Raw genomic sequence first — 16,531 nt, 5'->3', positions numbered from 1 at the left:
GCCCCCTACTTTGCTTCTCTAGAGGATCATCACCCATCATTTTTTTTTTTTTTTGAGACAGAGTCTCGCTTTGTTGCCCAGGCTAGATTGAGTGCCATGGCGTCAGCCTAGCTCACAGCAACCTCAAACTACTGGGCTCAAGCAATCCTGCCTCAGCCTCCTGAGTAGCTGGGACTACAGGCACGTACTACCATGCCCGGCTAATTTTATATATATATATTAGTTGGCCAATTAATTTCTTTCTATTTATAGTAGAGACGGGGTCTCGCTCTTGCTCAGGCTGGTTTCTAACTCCTGCTCTCGAGCAATCCGCCTGCCTCGGCTTCCCAGAGTGCTAGGATTACAGGCATGAGCCACCTTGCCCGGCCCATCACCCATCATTTTAAGCTTCCAAAAAGAGACTGACCCTACCAGTCAGTCGAGCCTTTAGCTGGCAGATCACTAGGGAAGCTTTTGGAAAACAGATTCTCATGCTCCATTCCAAAAACTATTTGGTAAGAATTTCAATAGTACCTACAGTGAGCATGATGTACAACCAGGTTTGGGATTTAAACCCTCAGCTATCTCAATCTAAATGGGGATAAGTTCATTTTACCCTGTCTCTTTCAAGATAATTAGCAAGGACTAAAAAGAAAACAATATAAAAGCATATAAATTTTACAAACAGATTTCTTATACTTTCATTATTCCAAGTTATACACAGTGTTCAATAGATTGAAGTTTATTAAGCCATATACACAAGTCATATCTGACAACTGAGAAAATGCTATTTACATAAAACATGAGATTAAAAATACATAGTATTTGTATTTTAATACAATAAGGTCCCGAGATTGAAACAAAGACCTTTGATTCCAGGGTTTGCATTATGTAACTATGTACTCTACTATAAAGAACTATGGTGGACATAAACTTTGGCAGTATATTTCTCAAGAGTCAAATATTAATGAATTTCATATACATGGTTTTGCATCTGTAGAGGAAGATACGATTCCTTCAGTACATGTGCCAATTTCTGAGTCTTCCACTTCAGAATCCTCACCAGTTTCCTCTTCAGAATCAAATTCTTGACTATCCGGTGATTCAAAGTTATCCAGAGGTTCACCATTCAGTCTCTTTTAAAGAATAAACAAAAAATTTTTTGTAAAAACTTTAAAACCTAAGTCCATTATCAGTATGCTGATATAGATGACCTTTGATGTTGTAATGAGATTCTTTTCATCTTGCTCCTCTAAATTCACTTATAAACAGTGTTATTTCTAAATCTCTACCATGCGAGGGTCATATGCAGCAAAGTCACAGTGTTAAATAATTTACTCATTTTTTTAAAGCACTGAATGGTTTCAGAGCATAATTTAAATTGGTACTTCTCTAGTGAGCTACAGGTGAAGAACCAGGTGTTCTACATTTCCAATCAGCTGAGGACCAATACTTTAAAGGCAGTTAAGAGAGAGCTGCCATAGTACTTCCAAATGAAAACTTCAAACATTAATTCTATCATAGCTCTAAAATGTAAGGCTGCAATTCAGTACACAGTTTTCCTATCAGCAAGATGAATTTTTTGCAAATATAAATAAATCTTAAAACCTTTTTTAGGCCAAACCTGCTAAAGTAACAGTCATCAGGCTAATTCTTACAAATACATTAGCACTTACGGACTTTTTTTCCTTTAATTGTTACTACTAGACCACCAGGGAACTTACAAACTTTTCAAAGTCATATAAGTCACCAAACTTATTTAATGTGCCAATTAACAGTTTTATAAATGACAGTAATGCAATGCTGGTATTAAAGTTAAAATAAAAATTACATAAAAATACGTCAACTATGAAATAATTTTCCTTATCTTTCAGACATAATTACTTCTAATAACTCTATAAGAAAATAGAGGTTCTTTTGCTTAATAATAATAGTTAACAGTTATTGGACTCCTATCTGCAAGTACTCCTCACAACTGTCCAACTGTTATAACTCATTTAATTCTCATAACAAGTCTATAAAGTAGGCCTCATTACTCCCACTTTATAGATGAGGAAAATGAAGTCATGACAGGATAAATAACCCACTCTAATCAACAAACTTAATGGTGTTAGGCAGGAAGAGAAGACTCAAACCCAGGAAATCTGATTCCAAAACCCAAACACTGCCTCAACTTTATAGAAAAAAAGATGACTTTATATATCAGGTGAATATTAAATTACCTACCTGTATTACCTCTGCCATATACTGTACATGTTCTGCTACTTCTGCCAATTCTTTATTCTCCTTTTTCAGGCGGGCAATTTCATTATCCTTTTGTTCAATTTCTTTATGAAGCTATATAACATAAATAAAGTTCAATATTCCATAGAATACATATAGCTATGCTATAAATCAAGTTACATGCTTAATCGTATATAACTGATACACATATGTTTCAAAGGATTCATTCTGTACAATAATTCTGGGAACAGAGTTGCCTTTCTACTTAAACTTTTCCTATGCCAATATTAAAGCTAGTTTATATTTCTCTAATCAAATATGCTAAACAGCAAAACAATCCTGTAATTTTTAAAAATGGTACAAATTATAGTCAATACATACTTTCTCGTTTTCCTTAAGTGCTTCATAGAGAGCCTTCCTCCGCTTTTCTGCAACTTCTTTCCAATATTGAGAGGATGGATTTTCTAAAATAAAGATTTTTGCAATGTTTTTCAGTACACAAATTTGTATTTAACATTTACATTTTTGAAAAGTCCAGATCATTTATTTTGTACATTGCCCTTAATTTTGGACTGTTTCCATGATTAGATTCAAACTAAATGTTTTTGGCAGGAATATTGTGTAAGCATGTTGTATCCTCAGTGTATCATCAGGAAGCACATATCAATTTGTCACAATACTAGAGATGTTAAATTTTATTAAGATATTATCTACCATATTACTCCCTTTTAAAGGCATCTTTTTTTTTTTTTTTTTTTAAGACACAGTCTTGCTCTGTTGCCTGGGCTAGAGTGCTGTGGCGTCAGCCTAGCTCACAGCAACCTCAAACTCCTGGGCTCAAGCAATCCTGCTGCCTCAGCTTCCCAGGTAGCTGGGATTACAGGCATGTGCCACCATGCCCACCTAATTTTTTCTATATATTTTTAGTTGGCCAATTAATTTCTTTCTATTTTTAGTAGAGATGGGGTCTCACTCTTGCTCAGGCTGGTTTCGAACTCCTGGCCTTGAGGGATCCACCCGTCTTGGCCTCCCAGAGTGCTAGGATTACAGGTGAGAGCCACCAACCTAGCCCGGCCCAGAGTAAAAATCTTTTGAATTTGTGTAAATACTCTGCTTTCCAACAACTTTTTACCCAATTTTAACTACATTGACATTTCTGGCTTCAATATTACTACCCACTATTACTTCTATTTTGGATGAAAAACAGCAATATTTTAATTTATGTAATTCCTTCTAACATATAGTAGTTGGCATTATTCTGTAAAAAGAACTTCAGTATGGATTCGTAAGTCCTTTATTTTTAAGTCAATGTATTATAATTCATTCTTGTCATTATTATTTTTTATGAGACAGAGTCTCACTCTGCTGCCCCTGGCTGGAGTGTAATGGAGTTTTCATAGCTCACTACAACCTCAAACTCCTGGACTGAAGTGATCCTCCTGCCTCTGCCTCCCAAATAGCTGGGACTACAGATGCATGCCACCACGCCTGACTAATTTTCTATTTTTTGTAGAGATGAGGTCTAGCTCTTGCTGAGTTGGAACTCCTGATCTCAAGCGATCCACCTGCCTCAGCCTCCCAGAGTGCTAGGATTACAGGCGTGAGCCACTGTGCCCAGCCTTCATTATTCATTTTGATGCTCTAATTTTCCCAAATGTAGTCAGTGGGAATCATTTCAAAATGCCTCTTGTGTTCTTTCAACATGTCCATCAGTTTTTGGGTACTTCCTTATTTTCTGACATAAGATATTACAGAATGACCCTATAATTTCTTTGCCCCAGACAATCAGCAATTTCACCAAGAAGCTTTACTGAAAGACAGTGTTTACAAACCAAAACCTGGATGCCCAGTATGCTCCTTGCTACTGGTGTATCATTTGTTTCTAGGATTTTTCAGTGGCAGAGCTAACAAATGTAGTACTTCTTTAAAAAAAAATCAGGCCGGGCGCGGTGGCTCACGTCTGTAATCCTAGCTCTCTGGGAGGCCGAGGCGGGCGGATTGCTCGAGGTCAGGAGTTCGAAACCAGCCTGAGCAAGAGCGAGACCCCGTCTCTATTATAAATAGAAAGAAATTAATTGGCCAACTAATATATATACAAAAAATTAGCCGGGCATGGTGGCGAATGCCTGTAGTCCCAGCTACTTGGGAGGCTGAGGCAGGAGGATTGCTTGAGCCAGGAGTTTGAGGTTGTTGTGAGCTAGGCTGACGCCATGGCACTCACTCTAGCCTGGGCAACAAAGCGAGACTCTGTCTCAAAAAAAAAAAATCAGTTTATACTGATAACCCCAATTCCAATTCAACAACACCGTTCCTTCTTATTTCCTTCACCATTCCATATTTGCATTTCTATTCACCATATTATTATATGAACCTAGCTCCCAACAACATCAACATATTACTCATTTGCTCAATCTTAAAATCCTACACAATTTTTTTCAAAATTACTACAAATACTACTGCCAATAAATTTAATTAAGTTCTTTTAATTTTTAATAATATATCCCACTGAGGTTCTGTGGTCAGAGTTTTGTGTTCAAGTTACAGGGATAATTTTTTCATCTGTGGTTTTAATAGCAATATACTATATAGTTGTTTCTTTTGATATTTAACTTTAATAGTTATTTTTAACCAATCCTTGTTGATTTCATTTTAATCAAATCAGACATGAGTGTCACAAATCCTGTTGTTTATTCTATATTATTATTAAAGAACCTCCCATCCAGTTAACCTTGCCTAATAAATCCTACTGTCAGTCAGGCCTGGTGGCACAGGCCTGTAGAGACTAAGGAAGGAGTATTGCTTGAGCTCAGGAGTTAAAGGCTGCAGTGAGCTACGACTGGGCCACTGCACTTCAGCCAGGGTAACACGGCAAGACCCTGTCTCAAGAAGAAAAAAAAAAAGAAAAGAAAAGAAAATCTTGCCTGTAATCCTAGCATTCTGGGAGGCCGAGGCTGTTGGATTGCTCAAGATCAGGAGTTCGAGACCAGCCTGAGCAAGAGCGAGACCCGTCTCTACTATACATAGAGAGAAATTAATTGGCTAACTAAAATATATATATATAAAAATTAGCCAGGCATGGTGGCACATGCCTGTAATCTCAGCTACTCAGGAGACTGAGGCAGGAGGATCCCTTGAGCCCAGGAGTTTGAGGTTACCGTGAGCTAAGCTGACACCACGGCACTCCAGCCTAGGCAACAGAAATAAGACTCTGTCTCAAAAAAAAAAAAAAGAAAAGAAAATCCTACTGCCTACTGCCCTTCCTCCTTACTGTCTTCCAGGCAACTCAGAACGAGCCCAAATGTTACCGTGACATTGAGCAAATCAATTTTCTCATCAACCAAAGATCTATAATTAGTACAAAAGTAATAAGCTTCATAATGGTTATAAAACATTAGCTTTTTTTGATTTCTACCACCATTCCATTAAAAACTTGTATTTATTACAAGTATAATGCTTCTCATTCATCTTCACTCCCTTTACTTCATCCATGTTTTTTTTTATTGAAACACAGTCTCACTTTGTTGTCTAGGCTAGAGTGCCGTGGCATCAGCCTAGCTCACAGCAAGCTCAAACTCCTGAACTCAAGTGATCCTCCTGCCTCAGCCTCCCGAGTAGCTAGGACTACAGGCACACACCACCATGCCCGGCTAATTTTTTCTGTATATTTTTAGTTGGCCAATTAATTTCTATTTTTAGTAGAGACGGGTCTCACTCTTGCTCAGGCTGGTTTCGAACTCCTGGCCTTGAGGGATCTGCCTGTCTTGGCCTCCCAGAGTGCTAGGATTATAGGCATGAGCCACCACGTCCGGCCTCATCCATGTTTTTATTGGCTTCATTCCTTCATATTCTCCTGGAATATTCAAATTCCTTTCATACTTCAAATTTACTCTATAAAAACTTTTCTTCTAAAAAGCCTATTTCCAGGTCTTATAAACTCTTACAAGGCAATCCAATATCAAAGCTGCCATATTAATCACAATCCTTTTGGTTACTTATTTCCTGATGTAGAGGAAAAAAAAATAAAATAAACAAATGGTTACACCTATTCAAATTTATAGTGTTTGTATATTTACAATCATAGGAATTTTTAAAGTATTGACAAATAGTATCCCCAGATTAAGAAGTTATAGGTAGAATTCTTAACAGTATTAACAAAGTTTACCTTATAATTTAAAATTTTAAGACAAAAGTTATATATTTTTTTCATACCTTTAACCATAAGATCAAATGCTTCTTGGGTGACTCCTCCAAGATTTTTATTTTCACTGTATTCTGGGTCAATAACAACTGCAGGGCTGGAAGTCTTAGATGTTATCTGGTCATTCCAATGTTTCCTTTTAGATATGCCTTTGGTTAACTATAATGGAAACACTTATCAATCATATTACTTTGATTTAATGAAGAAGAAAGCTGGGTAGTTTTGTCATTCATGTATTTAAAAAAGAGAACTAATGAACAAGTCAATCCCATTTACAATAAGGTACAAAATATCTATTAACATACTTAAGCAAGGTGAAAGATACCTACAAGGAAAACTATAAAACACTGATGAAAGAAATTATATATGACACAAACAAATGGAAAAATACCCCATGCTCATGGAGTAGAATAAATCGATATCATTAAAATAACCATACTATCGGCCAGGCACGGTGGCTCACGCCTATAATCCTAGCACTTTGGGAGGCCGAGGCGGGCGGATTGCTCAAGGTCAGGAGTTCGAAACCAGCCTGAGCAAGACCCCGTCTCTACCAAAAATAGAAAGAAATTAATTGACCAACTAAAAATATATATACAAAAAATTAGCCAGGCATGGTGGCGCATGCCTGTAGTCCCAGCTACTCGGGAGGCTGAGGCAGTAGGATCGCTGAGCCCAGGAGATTGAGGTTGCTGTGAGCCAGGCTGATGCCACGGCACTCACTCTAGCCTGGGCAACAAAGTGAGACTCTGTCTCAAAAAAAAAATAAAAATAAAAAAAAAATAACCATACTATCCAAAGCAACCTACAGATTCAATGCAATTCCTATCAAAATACCAATATCATTTGTAAAAGTATTAGAAAAAACAATCCTAAAATTCATATGGAACCAAAAAAGAGCCTGAATAGCCAAAGCAATCATAGGCAAAAAGAACAAAGCTGGAGGCATCACATTATTTGACTTCAAATTATACTAAAAGGCTACAGTAACCAAAACAGCATAGCACTGGTATAAAAGCAGATATACATCAATGGAACAGAAAAGAGAAACCAGAAATAAAGCCACATACCTACACCCAACTGATCTTTGACAAAATCAACAAAAACATACACTTGGTAAAGGACATCCTGTTCAATAAATGGTGCTAGGAAACAGGATAGCCATATGCAGAAGAATGAAACTGGACCCACATCTCTCACCATATACAAAAATTAACTCAAGATGGATTAAGGAATTAAATGTAAGACCTGAAACTACAAAAATTCTATAAGAAAATTTAGGAAACACTCTTCTGGACACTAGTCTAGGCAAAGAATTCATGATTAAGACCTCAAAAGCAAATGCAACAAGAACAAAAATATACAAAGGGGACTTAAACTGAAAAAGCATCTGCACGGCAAAAGAAATAATCAACAACCAACAGACAAACTACAGAATGGGGGAAATATTTGCAAACTATGCATGCAAAAAACCTCTAATATCCAGAATCTACAAGGAGCTCAACTCAACAAAACAAATAACCCCATTAAAAAGTGAGCAAACGGCTGGGAGCAGTGGCTCACGCCTGTAATCCTAGCATTCTGGGAGGCCGAGGCAGGCTGACTGCCTGAGGGCAGGAGTTCGAAACCAGCCTGAGCAAGACAGAGACCCCGTCTCTACTATAAACGGAAAGAAATTAATTGGCCAACTAATATATATAGAAAAAATTAGCCAGGCATGGTAGCACATGCCTGTAGTCCCAGCTACCTGGGAGGCTGAGGTAGGAGGATTGCTTGAGCCCAGGAGTTTGAAGTTGCTGTGAGCTAGACTGACGCCATGGCACTCATTCTAGCCTGGGCAACAAAGTGAGACTCTGTCTCAAAAAAAAAAAGTGAGCAAAGGACATGAACATTTTTCAAGACATACAAATGGCCAAGAAGCATATGAAAAAATGCTCAACATCATTAATCAGAGAAATACAAACTAAAACCACAATGTGATATCATCCACCACCAGTCAGAATGGCTTTTATTAAAAAGTTAAGAGGCCGGGCACGGTGGCTAACACCTGTAATCCTAGCATTCTGGGAGGTGAGGCGAGAGATTGCTTGAGCTCAACAGTTAGAAATAAGCCTAAGCAAGAGCACGACCCCATCTTAAAAAAAAAAAAAAAAAGTCAAAAAATAGCAGATGTTGACGAGAATGCAGAGAAAAGAAAATGCTTATACATTCTTGGTAGAAATATAAATTAGTACAACCTCTATGGAAAACAATATGACAATTTCTCAAACAACTGAAAATAGAATTACCATTCAATCCAACAATCTCACTACTGGGTATCTACCCAAAGGAAAAGAAATAATTATATCAAAAAAGACACCTGTACTCATTTGTTTATCACAGTACCACTCACAATAGCAAAGATGTGGAATCAACCTAAGTGTCCATCAATGGATGACTTGATACAGAAAACAGATACACACACACACCATGGACTACTCCTCAGCCATAAAAAAGAATGAAATTATGTCTTTCACAGCAACACATATGGAACTGGAGTCCATTATCTGAAGTGAAATAACTTAGAAACAAAAAGTCAAATACTGTACATTCTCACATATAAGTGGGAGCCAAACAATGTGTACCCACGTTTATAGAGAGAAACAGTAGACATTGGAGAGTTGAAAGGATAAGAGAGTGGAAAAGTAGGGTGGGAAGAAAAATTACTTAATGGGTACCATGTACACTATTTGGGTGATTGTTACACTAAAGGCCTAGGCTTCACCACTATGCATTGCATTAATCTAACAAAACTGCACTTATATACCCTAAATCTATTTTTTAAAAAAAGGGAGAAGAAATAAAGCATGTTTACAAAAAAAAAAAAAACAGAAAAAACTCATATATCTTTATATTTTTGACATCATTAGATCTTTTAAAAAGTTATACAATTTGTCTACTAAAATGTATAGTAACATTTTAGAAATTTTATTTGCAACAACTGTTTTGGATTAGACTTGGGTCTAAGGCTTAGCTGAAATTATTTTTATTGTATTTAAATACAGTACCATGAAAAGATAATATTTTCAATCTGTAAAAGTATAGACACGCTCATCCATGATTTCATCATTTATACACAGGGGTAAATGAAAGAATCTCAAAACATCAAACATTATTGGAATTATTACATCATTCCAATTCTACCACAGGTATTCACAGCAATTTGGATTTTCCTAACTTGAATAATTAACACAAAAATCTCTTCTTTGGGGAATATGTAATTGTTATTCTTAAATTATTTCCAAATTTTGACAATTTATATGTTTGACCAAGAAAATCTTAGAAATATTTTTAATGTAGATGTAGTATCACCTGTACCCCATTTTAGCCCTATAATACATACCTCATTTTCTCTTCCAACAAGAGATCCAGCTGCAGAAGGCTGAATCATCTTCAGAGTTCTTCTTGGGACAGGACTGTTCTAAAAGTCAAAATAATTAATTATCTGGTTACTGAGTTGCTATATAATTATTTACCAAGGTTGGGCGCAGTGGCTCACGCCTGTAATCCTAGCACTCTAGGAGGCCGAGGCAGGCGGATTGCTCGAGGTCAGGAGTTTGAAAGCAGACACAGCAAAAGTGAGAACCCCGTTTCTACTATAAATAGAAAGAAATTAATTGGCCAACTAATACATATAGAAAAAAATCAGCCAGGCATGGTGGCGCATGCCTGTAGTCCCAGCTACTTGGGAGGCTGAGGCAGCAGGATTGCTTGAGCCCAGGAGTCTGAGGTTGCTGTGAGCTAGGCTGATGCCACGGCACTCACTCTAGGCTGGGCAACAAAGCGAGACTCTGTTTCAAAAAAAAAAAAAAAAAACAATACTAATATTCAGTCTGCTATATAATTTTATAATATTACACATGAACAAGACACTGGCTTAGTCAACTGGCAAACTTGTTATTTCCCAAAATTAAACTGAAGTTTGAAGAAATTCCTTTAGAATGATATCACCCAAACTAGACACAAATGAGTAATGTTTTCTCAATATATGCTCTTGCTATAATCATTTTGTCAATTAATCGCATCTAGTCAAAACAAATACAATCAAATGTATCTGCTCAAATTAATAATTTAAACCATATATGATAAAATTCCAGTATGACCGGAATATCTGCAGTCTCTCTTTAAAAAGATCTTCTACACAGAAACTAGAAACTTAGAGGCATTCTACTTTCATAACATTTATGGTATGAATTCACAAAAAAGATAAATTGGTGAAAAAGGTTCATCATTTACACTGCAAAATACTTCTCCTAATTAAAAGGACTTATCTCAGACCTCCTCAAATCATGAATATCCCCATACAGTTTTATATGTTTTCACCAAAGGAATATAATTTTCAAGAACATACTTTGCACAATACCAGTACACGTGTAACACACACCCTACCTCAACAACTACCTAACTGTAGAAGCAGTTCTGCTTCAAGCCCATTCATGAGAAGACAGTTAAAATGTCAGTGCTTGAGGCATACTAAAACACTCTAAAATGCCAAAGCAATTGTTTTGGGGGGAAAATATTGCCTTCCTTATAATATGGAAATACCTTCCTGTATATTTCCTGATCTGAAAGCTCTGTTTTTGTAAAAAATCATTAGTTATACTGCCACCATGGAATAGCAAACAATGGTGAATACTCAAACAAGGTTAACCAGAACATGATACTATAGCTGCGTGAGAAAGTTACTGACTCCACACTATACTTCACATGAGAAGAGTTCACCTTTCCCACGGTAAAATTTCTATTGCTGATTATTATCTCACTATTTAACTGAAGGACAAATGCCAGCTACTGTGAGAACAAATATTACAGCAACATTTCAAAAATAATTTAGATTATAGATTAGTGAACAGTCAGACAAAGAGAAGAAAATAAAACTTTGCAACCTTAACAATAGGAGGTGTTAATTCACTTAAATGCTTGCTGTTAATAATAGTCAAAGAAGTTAGCTAAGTTACAAAGTTACTGCCACAGGAAAAAAATAACCATTTCCAAGATTTCCAACCATTTCCCAAGATTTAACTTTATACACGTAAGCTTTACAGATTCTGGCCTTAAAAAAATGTAATATTATCATCATTATTATTCTTATTTTCTGTATACAGATTATGCATTGGAATAACAGAGTTTTAGAGCCAGGAAGTTTTTTATATATTAATGGGTCTTAACCTTTTTAGAAAACAATTTAATATTCTGGGAACCTTCTCCCCAAAAAACGTACGCAAAAGTACACTTGCACAAAATTTTGCACACAACTGGAAGAGATCTAGTTCTGGGCCAATTCCTTCATTTCACAGATGAGTAAACTGACACTGAAATGCTAATTAACCCATTCAACTCAGTTTTGGAGACAGAACCAAAACCAAACCTATCTTCCCTTTACATTGAAGATAGTTTTGTTTTTGAGACAGAGTCTCCCTCTGTTGCCAAGACTAGAGGGCAGTGGCGTCATCATAGCTCACTGCAGCCTCAAACTCCGGGGCTCAAGTGATCTTTCTGCTTCAGCCTCCCCAGTTTCCCAAGTAGCTGGGACTACAGGCACACACGCCACCATGCTCAGCTAATTTTTTTCTTTCAGTTTTTTAAAGATCGAGTTTCATCATGTTGCCTAGGCTGGTCTTAAACTCCTGGTCTCAAGAGATCTTCCTACCTCAGCCTCCCAAAGTGCTGGGATTATATGTGTGAGTGAGCCACCGTGCCTGGCCTGAAGATTGTTTTAGTGTAGCTAGTAAACATTGGACTTTCTAAAAAAAATGTAAAGATCTGCTTGAATTATATAAATTATTTATTGGCTGTGATTGGCTTCAAAATAATACATTGAAGGAAGAGGGGGTAAATGAGAATATAGATGAAACCAGATTGGCCATATGCTGACAACTGCTGAAGCTGGGAAAACAAATTATTATCCTACTACTGATTCCAGTTTTAAATATTTGAAAATTTTCATAACGAAAAGTTTAAATATGGCCTGTAATCCTAGCACTCTGGGAGGCCAAGGCCAGTGGATCTTTGAGCTCAGGAATTCAAGACCAGCCTGAATAAGAGTGAGACCCCACCTTTACTAAAAATAGAAATTAGTTGGACAACTAAATATATAGAGAAAAATTTAGCCGGACATGGTGGTACATGCCCATAGTCCCAGCTACTCGAGAGGCTGAGGCAGAAGGATCGCTTCCGCCCAGAAGTTTGAGGTTGCTGTGAACGAGGCTGACACCACGGCACTCTAGCCTGGGCAAACAGAGTGAGACTCTGTCTCAAAAAAAAGTTTAAATACATACAAAGCACAGCGGGATGATATATATCATTATGCTAAATGGAAGCTAATGGAATCAAATTTGCAAACTATCAACACAAAGTATATATAATTCAAGAAAAATAATGTAAAGATCCTGAGATAAGCAAGAAAACAAAAGGTACTTCCTTACACTTATCAATGGCTTTTATTTCCTTTGCTTAATCCAAATCTGCGAATTGACAGTTTTCCTGAAGATGTGGACCAACTAATTCCCAGGATACACATACAGTTAAGCTGTGTGATAGGACCTAGCTAACCTGTAAATTCATTTAGAACCCAGGTAAACCCAGTCAAAATTACAAACTCAAAACTAAACAAACTCTATCCTATTGTCATAAGAATAAATGCTTGGAATAATATTTTCAGTAAAGAGTATCATACAGGGATTCAAAAAGTGTTGCAAATTGAACAGGTTAAATAGTAATGAGCATGATGTACTCTAAAAAAATCAATGTTCAATATAATGAAAAATATGTCTCTGTGGTCAAGGACACCAATTCTGAAGATATACACAAAGTATTTTACTAAAATCATTTCATGAAATGTTAAAGTAGAAACAAAGCAGTAGTAATTTTGTATATGAGAAAACATTAAAGAATCTACTAAAAAACTATGAGAACTGATAAGTTCATCAAGGTTGCAGGACAAAGATCAAGCTATAAAAATCAACAGTATTTCTATACAGGAGCAATAACCAAACTGAGAATAAAATCAAGGAAATAATTCCATTCACAATAGCATCAAAAAGAATAAAAACTTAGTTGGGAGGCTGAGGCAGGAGGATTGCTTGAGCCCAGGAGTTTGAGGTTGCTGTGAGGTAGGCTGACGCCATGGCACTCACTGTAGCCTAGGCAACAAAGCGAGACTCTGTCTCAAAAAAAAAAGAAAAAAGAAATTAAAGATCAAAATAAAAGATATCCCATATTCTTGGGTGAGACTTAATATTCAACCATAATTATTTTTTTTAAAGTTCTCTATTGTTACTTGTCTTCTGATTAAAAATTTAGTAACTCTATTTAGGACATGAATACAAAAGCCTAGATTTAATTACTATACAACATATACATGTAAAGGAATTCAATTTGTATCCCCTATTTCTATTAAAATTTTTTTTTGAAAAAAGGAAAAATTCAGCAACTCAAGGTTCAAAGAAATTATAGCCAGGTTAAATTTGGCTAAATTATGTTAAAATACTTTTAACCATATGTTTCCCATAAAAGATTAAAGTTATTCTGTCACATACCTTTACATTCTCTTTGATTCCTTCTTGTTTCTGCTTCATACTGGAATTCATTACACAGCTCCCAGAGCACAAAAGACTAATAATTAAAAAACAGAATATATATCAGTCCTGCAGAGAATCGAAAAAATGAAAAAAAATTTTAAGACAAAAAAAAATGAGAATGAAAAAAAAAAACAAAAACAGAATATGGTTTGCACCTGAAGGTGGAGTCTAGATTTTTTTGTTGTTGAAAGTACTTATGAATACAAAAGTCATACTAGTATGTGGTAGAAGAACTATTATCTTTTCTCACTCAACTCAAACTCAGCCTGTCAGTGACTAGGGTGACCAACATTAGTAATGTTCACTATCTATATTTTATACATACATACACACAATAATGATGGCTGAAAAAAATCTTGTTACAAAAAGGAAATTATGTATTTTAACAAATTTACAAAGCATAGTGTCCTGAATTAAATGCATGGCTGTCGAAGATCTAAGAAATAGTCACCATGAAAAGCAAAACACACTGACACTTGGGTATGCCCAAGTAGCATCTTAACTTTGCAGTTTTTAAAGGCAGATTTAAGCTATGCTTTTATTATCATATTGACTCTGGCAATAACTTAATAGTGACTTCATATCCAGTCAAATGAGATTGTGCATTTACATTTGTAGGAACTGAAGGACTACCAAACAAGGATGAAGGAACAGGAGATAAAGGGGCATATAATGTGGTTAACTACACCACTGGGCCAGATTCACTTCAAACTCAGCATCTGAACTCCCCTGCCATGTCAGTGCCTTGCTAAGAGATCTCCTTGATTTTTGTGGCCATGCCTTTAGTCAGTGCAGTGGCTTTCAAACTCTGACTCAGACCCACTTCTTGTATTAATACATTTTACACTGTGCCCTAAGCACACATGCAAACAAAAAAGCTTAAGAAACAAAATTTAATCTAATTGTGTGTAGTGTATCCTATTTTCCATTCTGTTTCATGTTAAGAAAATGCTGGTTAGAATCCATTAAGCATAGCCAGGGCAATGTTTTTCAAACTGCGGGTCGTGTGCCCCGAAATCATCTAGTAGGCCATTAGCAACGCCCTTTAGAAAAATGCAACTGAACAGAATGGAAGAGACAAGAAAACACCAGAGCGCACTGCATGTGAAAAATAAGTACTGCTTCGTGAAACTTCTTAGTTAGGCGGCTGCGTCCTAAATTGCGACATAAAATGTGCTTTAGTATGAAAAAAACTTAAAGCCACTGATCAACTCAATGTAATCCTTCCTAAGTTTACCACACCCGTGTCAGCAACCTTGCACCCTTCCTTTTTATATTCTAGTTCTTTCAAACCACCAGTTTAAAACTCCTCACAGGACAAGGTCCAAAGGAAGCGCGGATGCACAGTGGAAAACAGTGTCACCAACACCGGCATCTTTTTTTAAAGGGAGATGCAGGATTCAGCGACCTTTTCCCGTAAGTCAAGCTTACAGATCCCCTGAGACCACGATCAGTTACTGAACTGGCAAGAGGATGACGTCCTGCCTCATCCCCACGTCCAGGCAGTCCTCCAACTGAGCTGCACCCTCAAACCCGGACTCGGTGGGCGGGTCTCGGAGGCCCAGTGCCCCGCGAGCGGGCGGAGTAGGCAGCCAGCGGGCTGACTAGGCGGCCCGCGCGCCGGAGCCCACCAACCCCCGGGCGCGCCACGAGACGGCGCCCGCCAGCCAATAGGGAGCGCGAAAGCGAGAGCGCGCCAAAATCGACCCAGCCAATGGGGCAGCCCTTCGCCTCACCACCCTACCCCGCCCAGGCTCCCGCGACCGTTCAACACTTTTATCCTGGCCGTGGCCCCGCAGCTATCAGAGTACGCGGCTTCAGGCTGGCAGGAGCGAAAACAGATTGCCTAGAAGCTGTACATCTTGTGCTCCCGCATACCAACCTCCTGCCACCCCTCTCATACTTACTGGGGGGATACGCTCAATCCTGTTAGCAAAGGCAGGCAGCTGTGACGGTGGCGCCTCACACAACGCCAACAGTCAACCTTCGTTGGTCTCGACAGTCGCTGGAGAGCTGGCGCGCGCCGCGGTAAAGCCTCATCAACTCCGTTCCTCCGCTCCCGGACGACCACGTGACCGCCTGACGCAAGGCGAGGGGCGGGGCCCGCCAGAATCTGGCGAATCGACTCTCGCTTTGCTGTTTCGGCCTCGCCCTTTCCTGCGCCTGCGCGGTACCGGTAGAGTGTATCTGGAAGCCGAGGCTGGCGATTTTCTGCGGGCGGGGATGTCAGTGCCCTCTGACCGGCCCTCCCACCCTGCTCTTGGAACTTCCTTTTGCCCTTTACTAGAGCACAGGGCAGGGGCGTCTGTTCTCATTGGATGTTAACACCGGGAGAACTAAATATTGCGTATATAGTACACAACTTACATTTGTGGATAGCCCCGGTTCCGCAGACTCCTAGTTGTGTTGGGGATCATTTAGCCTTTTTTTTTTGGAGACAGAGTCTCACTCTGTTCCCGGGACTGTCAGTACTGTCAGCCTAGCTCACAGCGACCTCAAACTCCTGGGCTCA

The 16,531-nt window shown here is 38.0% G+C and overlaps 1 protein-coding gene across 4 annotated transcripts; it reads right to left on the bottom strand.

Moving 5' to 3' along the window:
* Positions 1-702: 702 nt before the first annotated feature.
* Positions 703-16,099, bottom strand: GMNN (geminin DNA replication inhibitor). Of its 4 annotated transcripts, none has more exons than XM_012741396.2 (7): positions 15,927-16,099; positions 13,978-14,053; positions 9,783-9,860; positions 6,412-6,559; positions 2,584-2,666; positions 2,206-2,316; positions 703-1,115 (listed from the first exon to the last, which is right to left on the bottom strand). In XM_012741396.2, the coding sequence occupies exons 2-7, from the start codon at positions 14,026-14,028 to the stop codon at positions 954-956; spliced, it is 633 nt and encodes a 210-aa protein (XP_012596850.1). In that variant the 5' UTR covers positions 14,029-14,053; positions 15,927-16,099; the 3' UTR covers positions 703-953. The 4 variants fall into 4 exon arrangements, with proteins under 4 accessions (XP_012596850.1, XP_012596852.1, XP_012596851.1 ...); XM_012741398.2 differs by having other exon boundaries at positions 13,978-14,038; XM_012741397.3 differs by lacking the exon at positions 15,927-16,099 and adding an exon at positions 15,483-15,619.
* Between the last annotated feature and the right edge of the window lie 432 nt (positions 16,100-16,531).

Source organism: Microcebus murinus, chromosome 15 (assembly GCF_040939455.1).
Source record: "Microcebus murinus isolate Inina chromosome 15, M.murinus_Inina_mat1.0, whole genome shotgun sequence".
Lineage (NCBI taxonomy): Eukaryota > Metazoa > Chordata > Mammalia > Primates > Cheirogaleidae > Microcebus > Microcebus murinus.
Note: the sequence above shows the minus strand (reverse complement) of the source record. Positions and strands in the feature narration are given on the sequence as shown.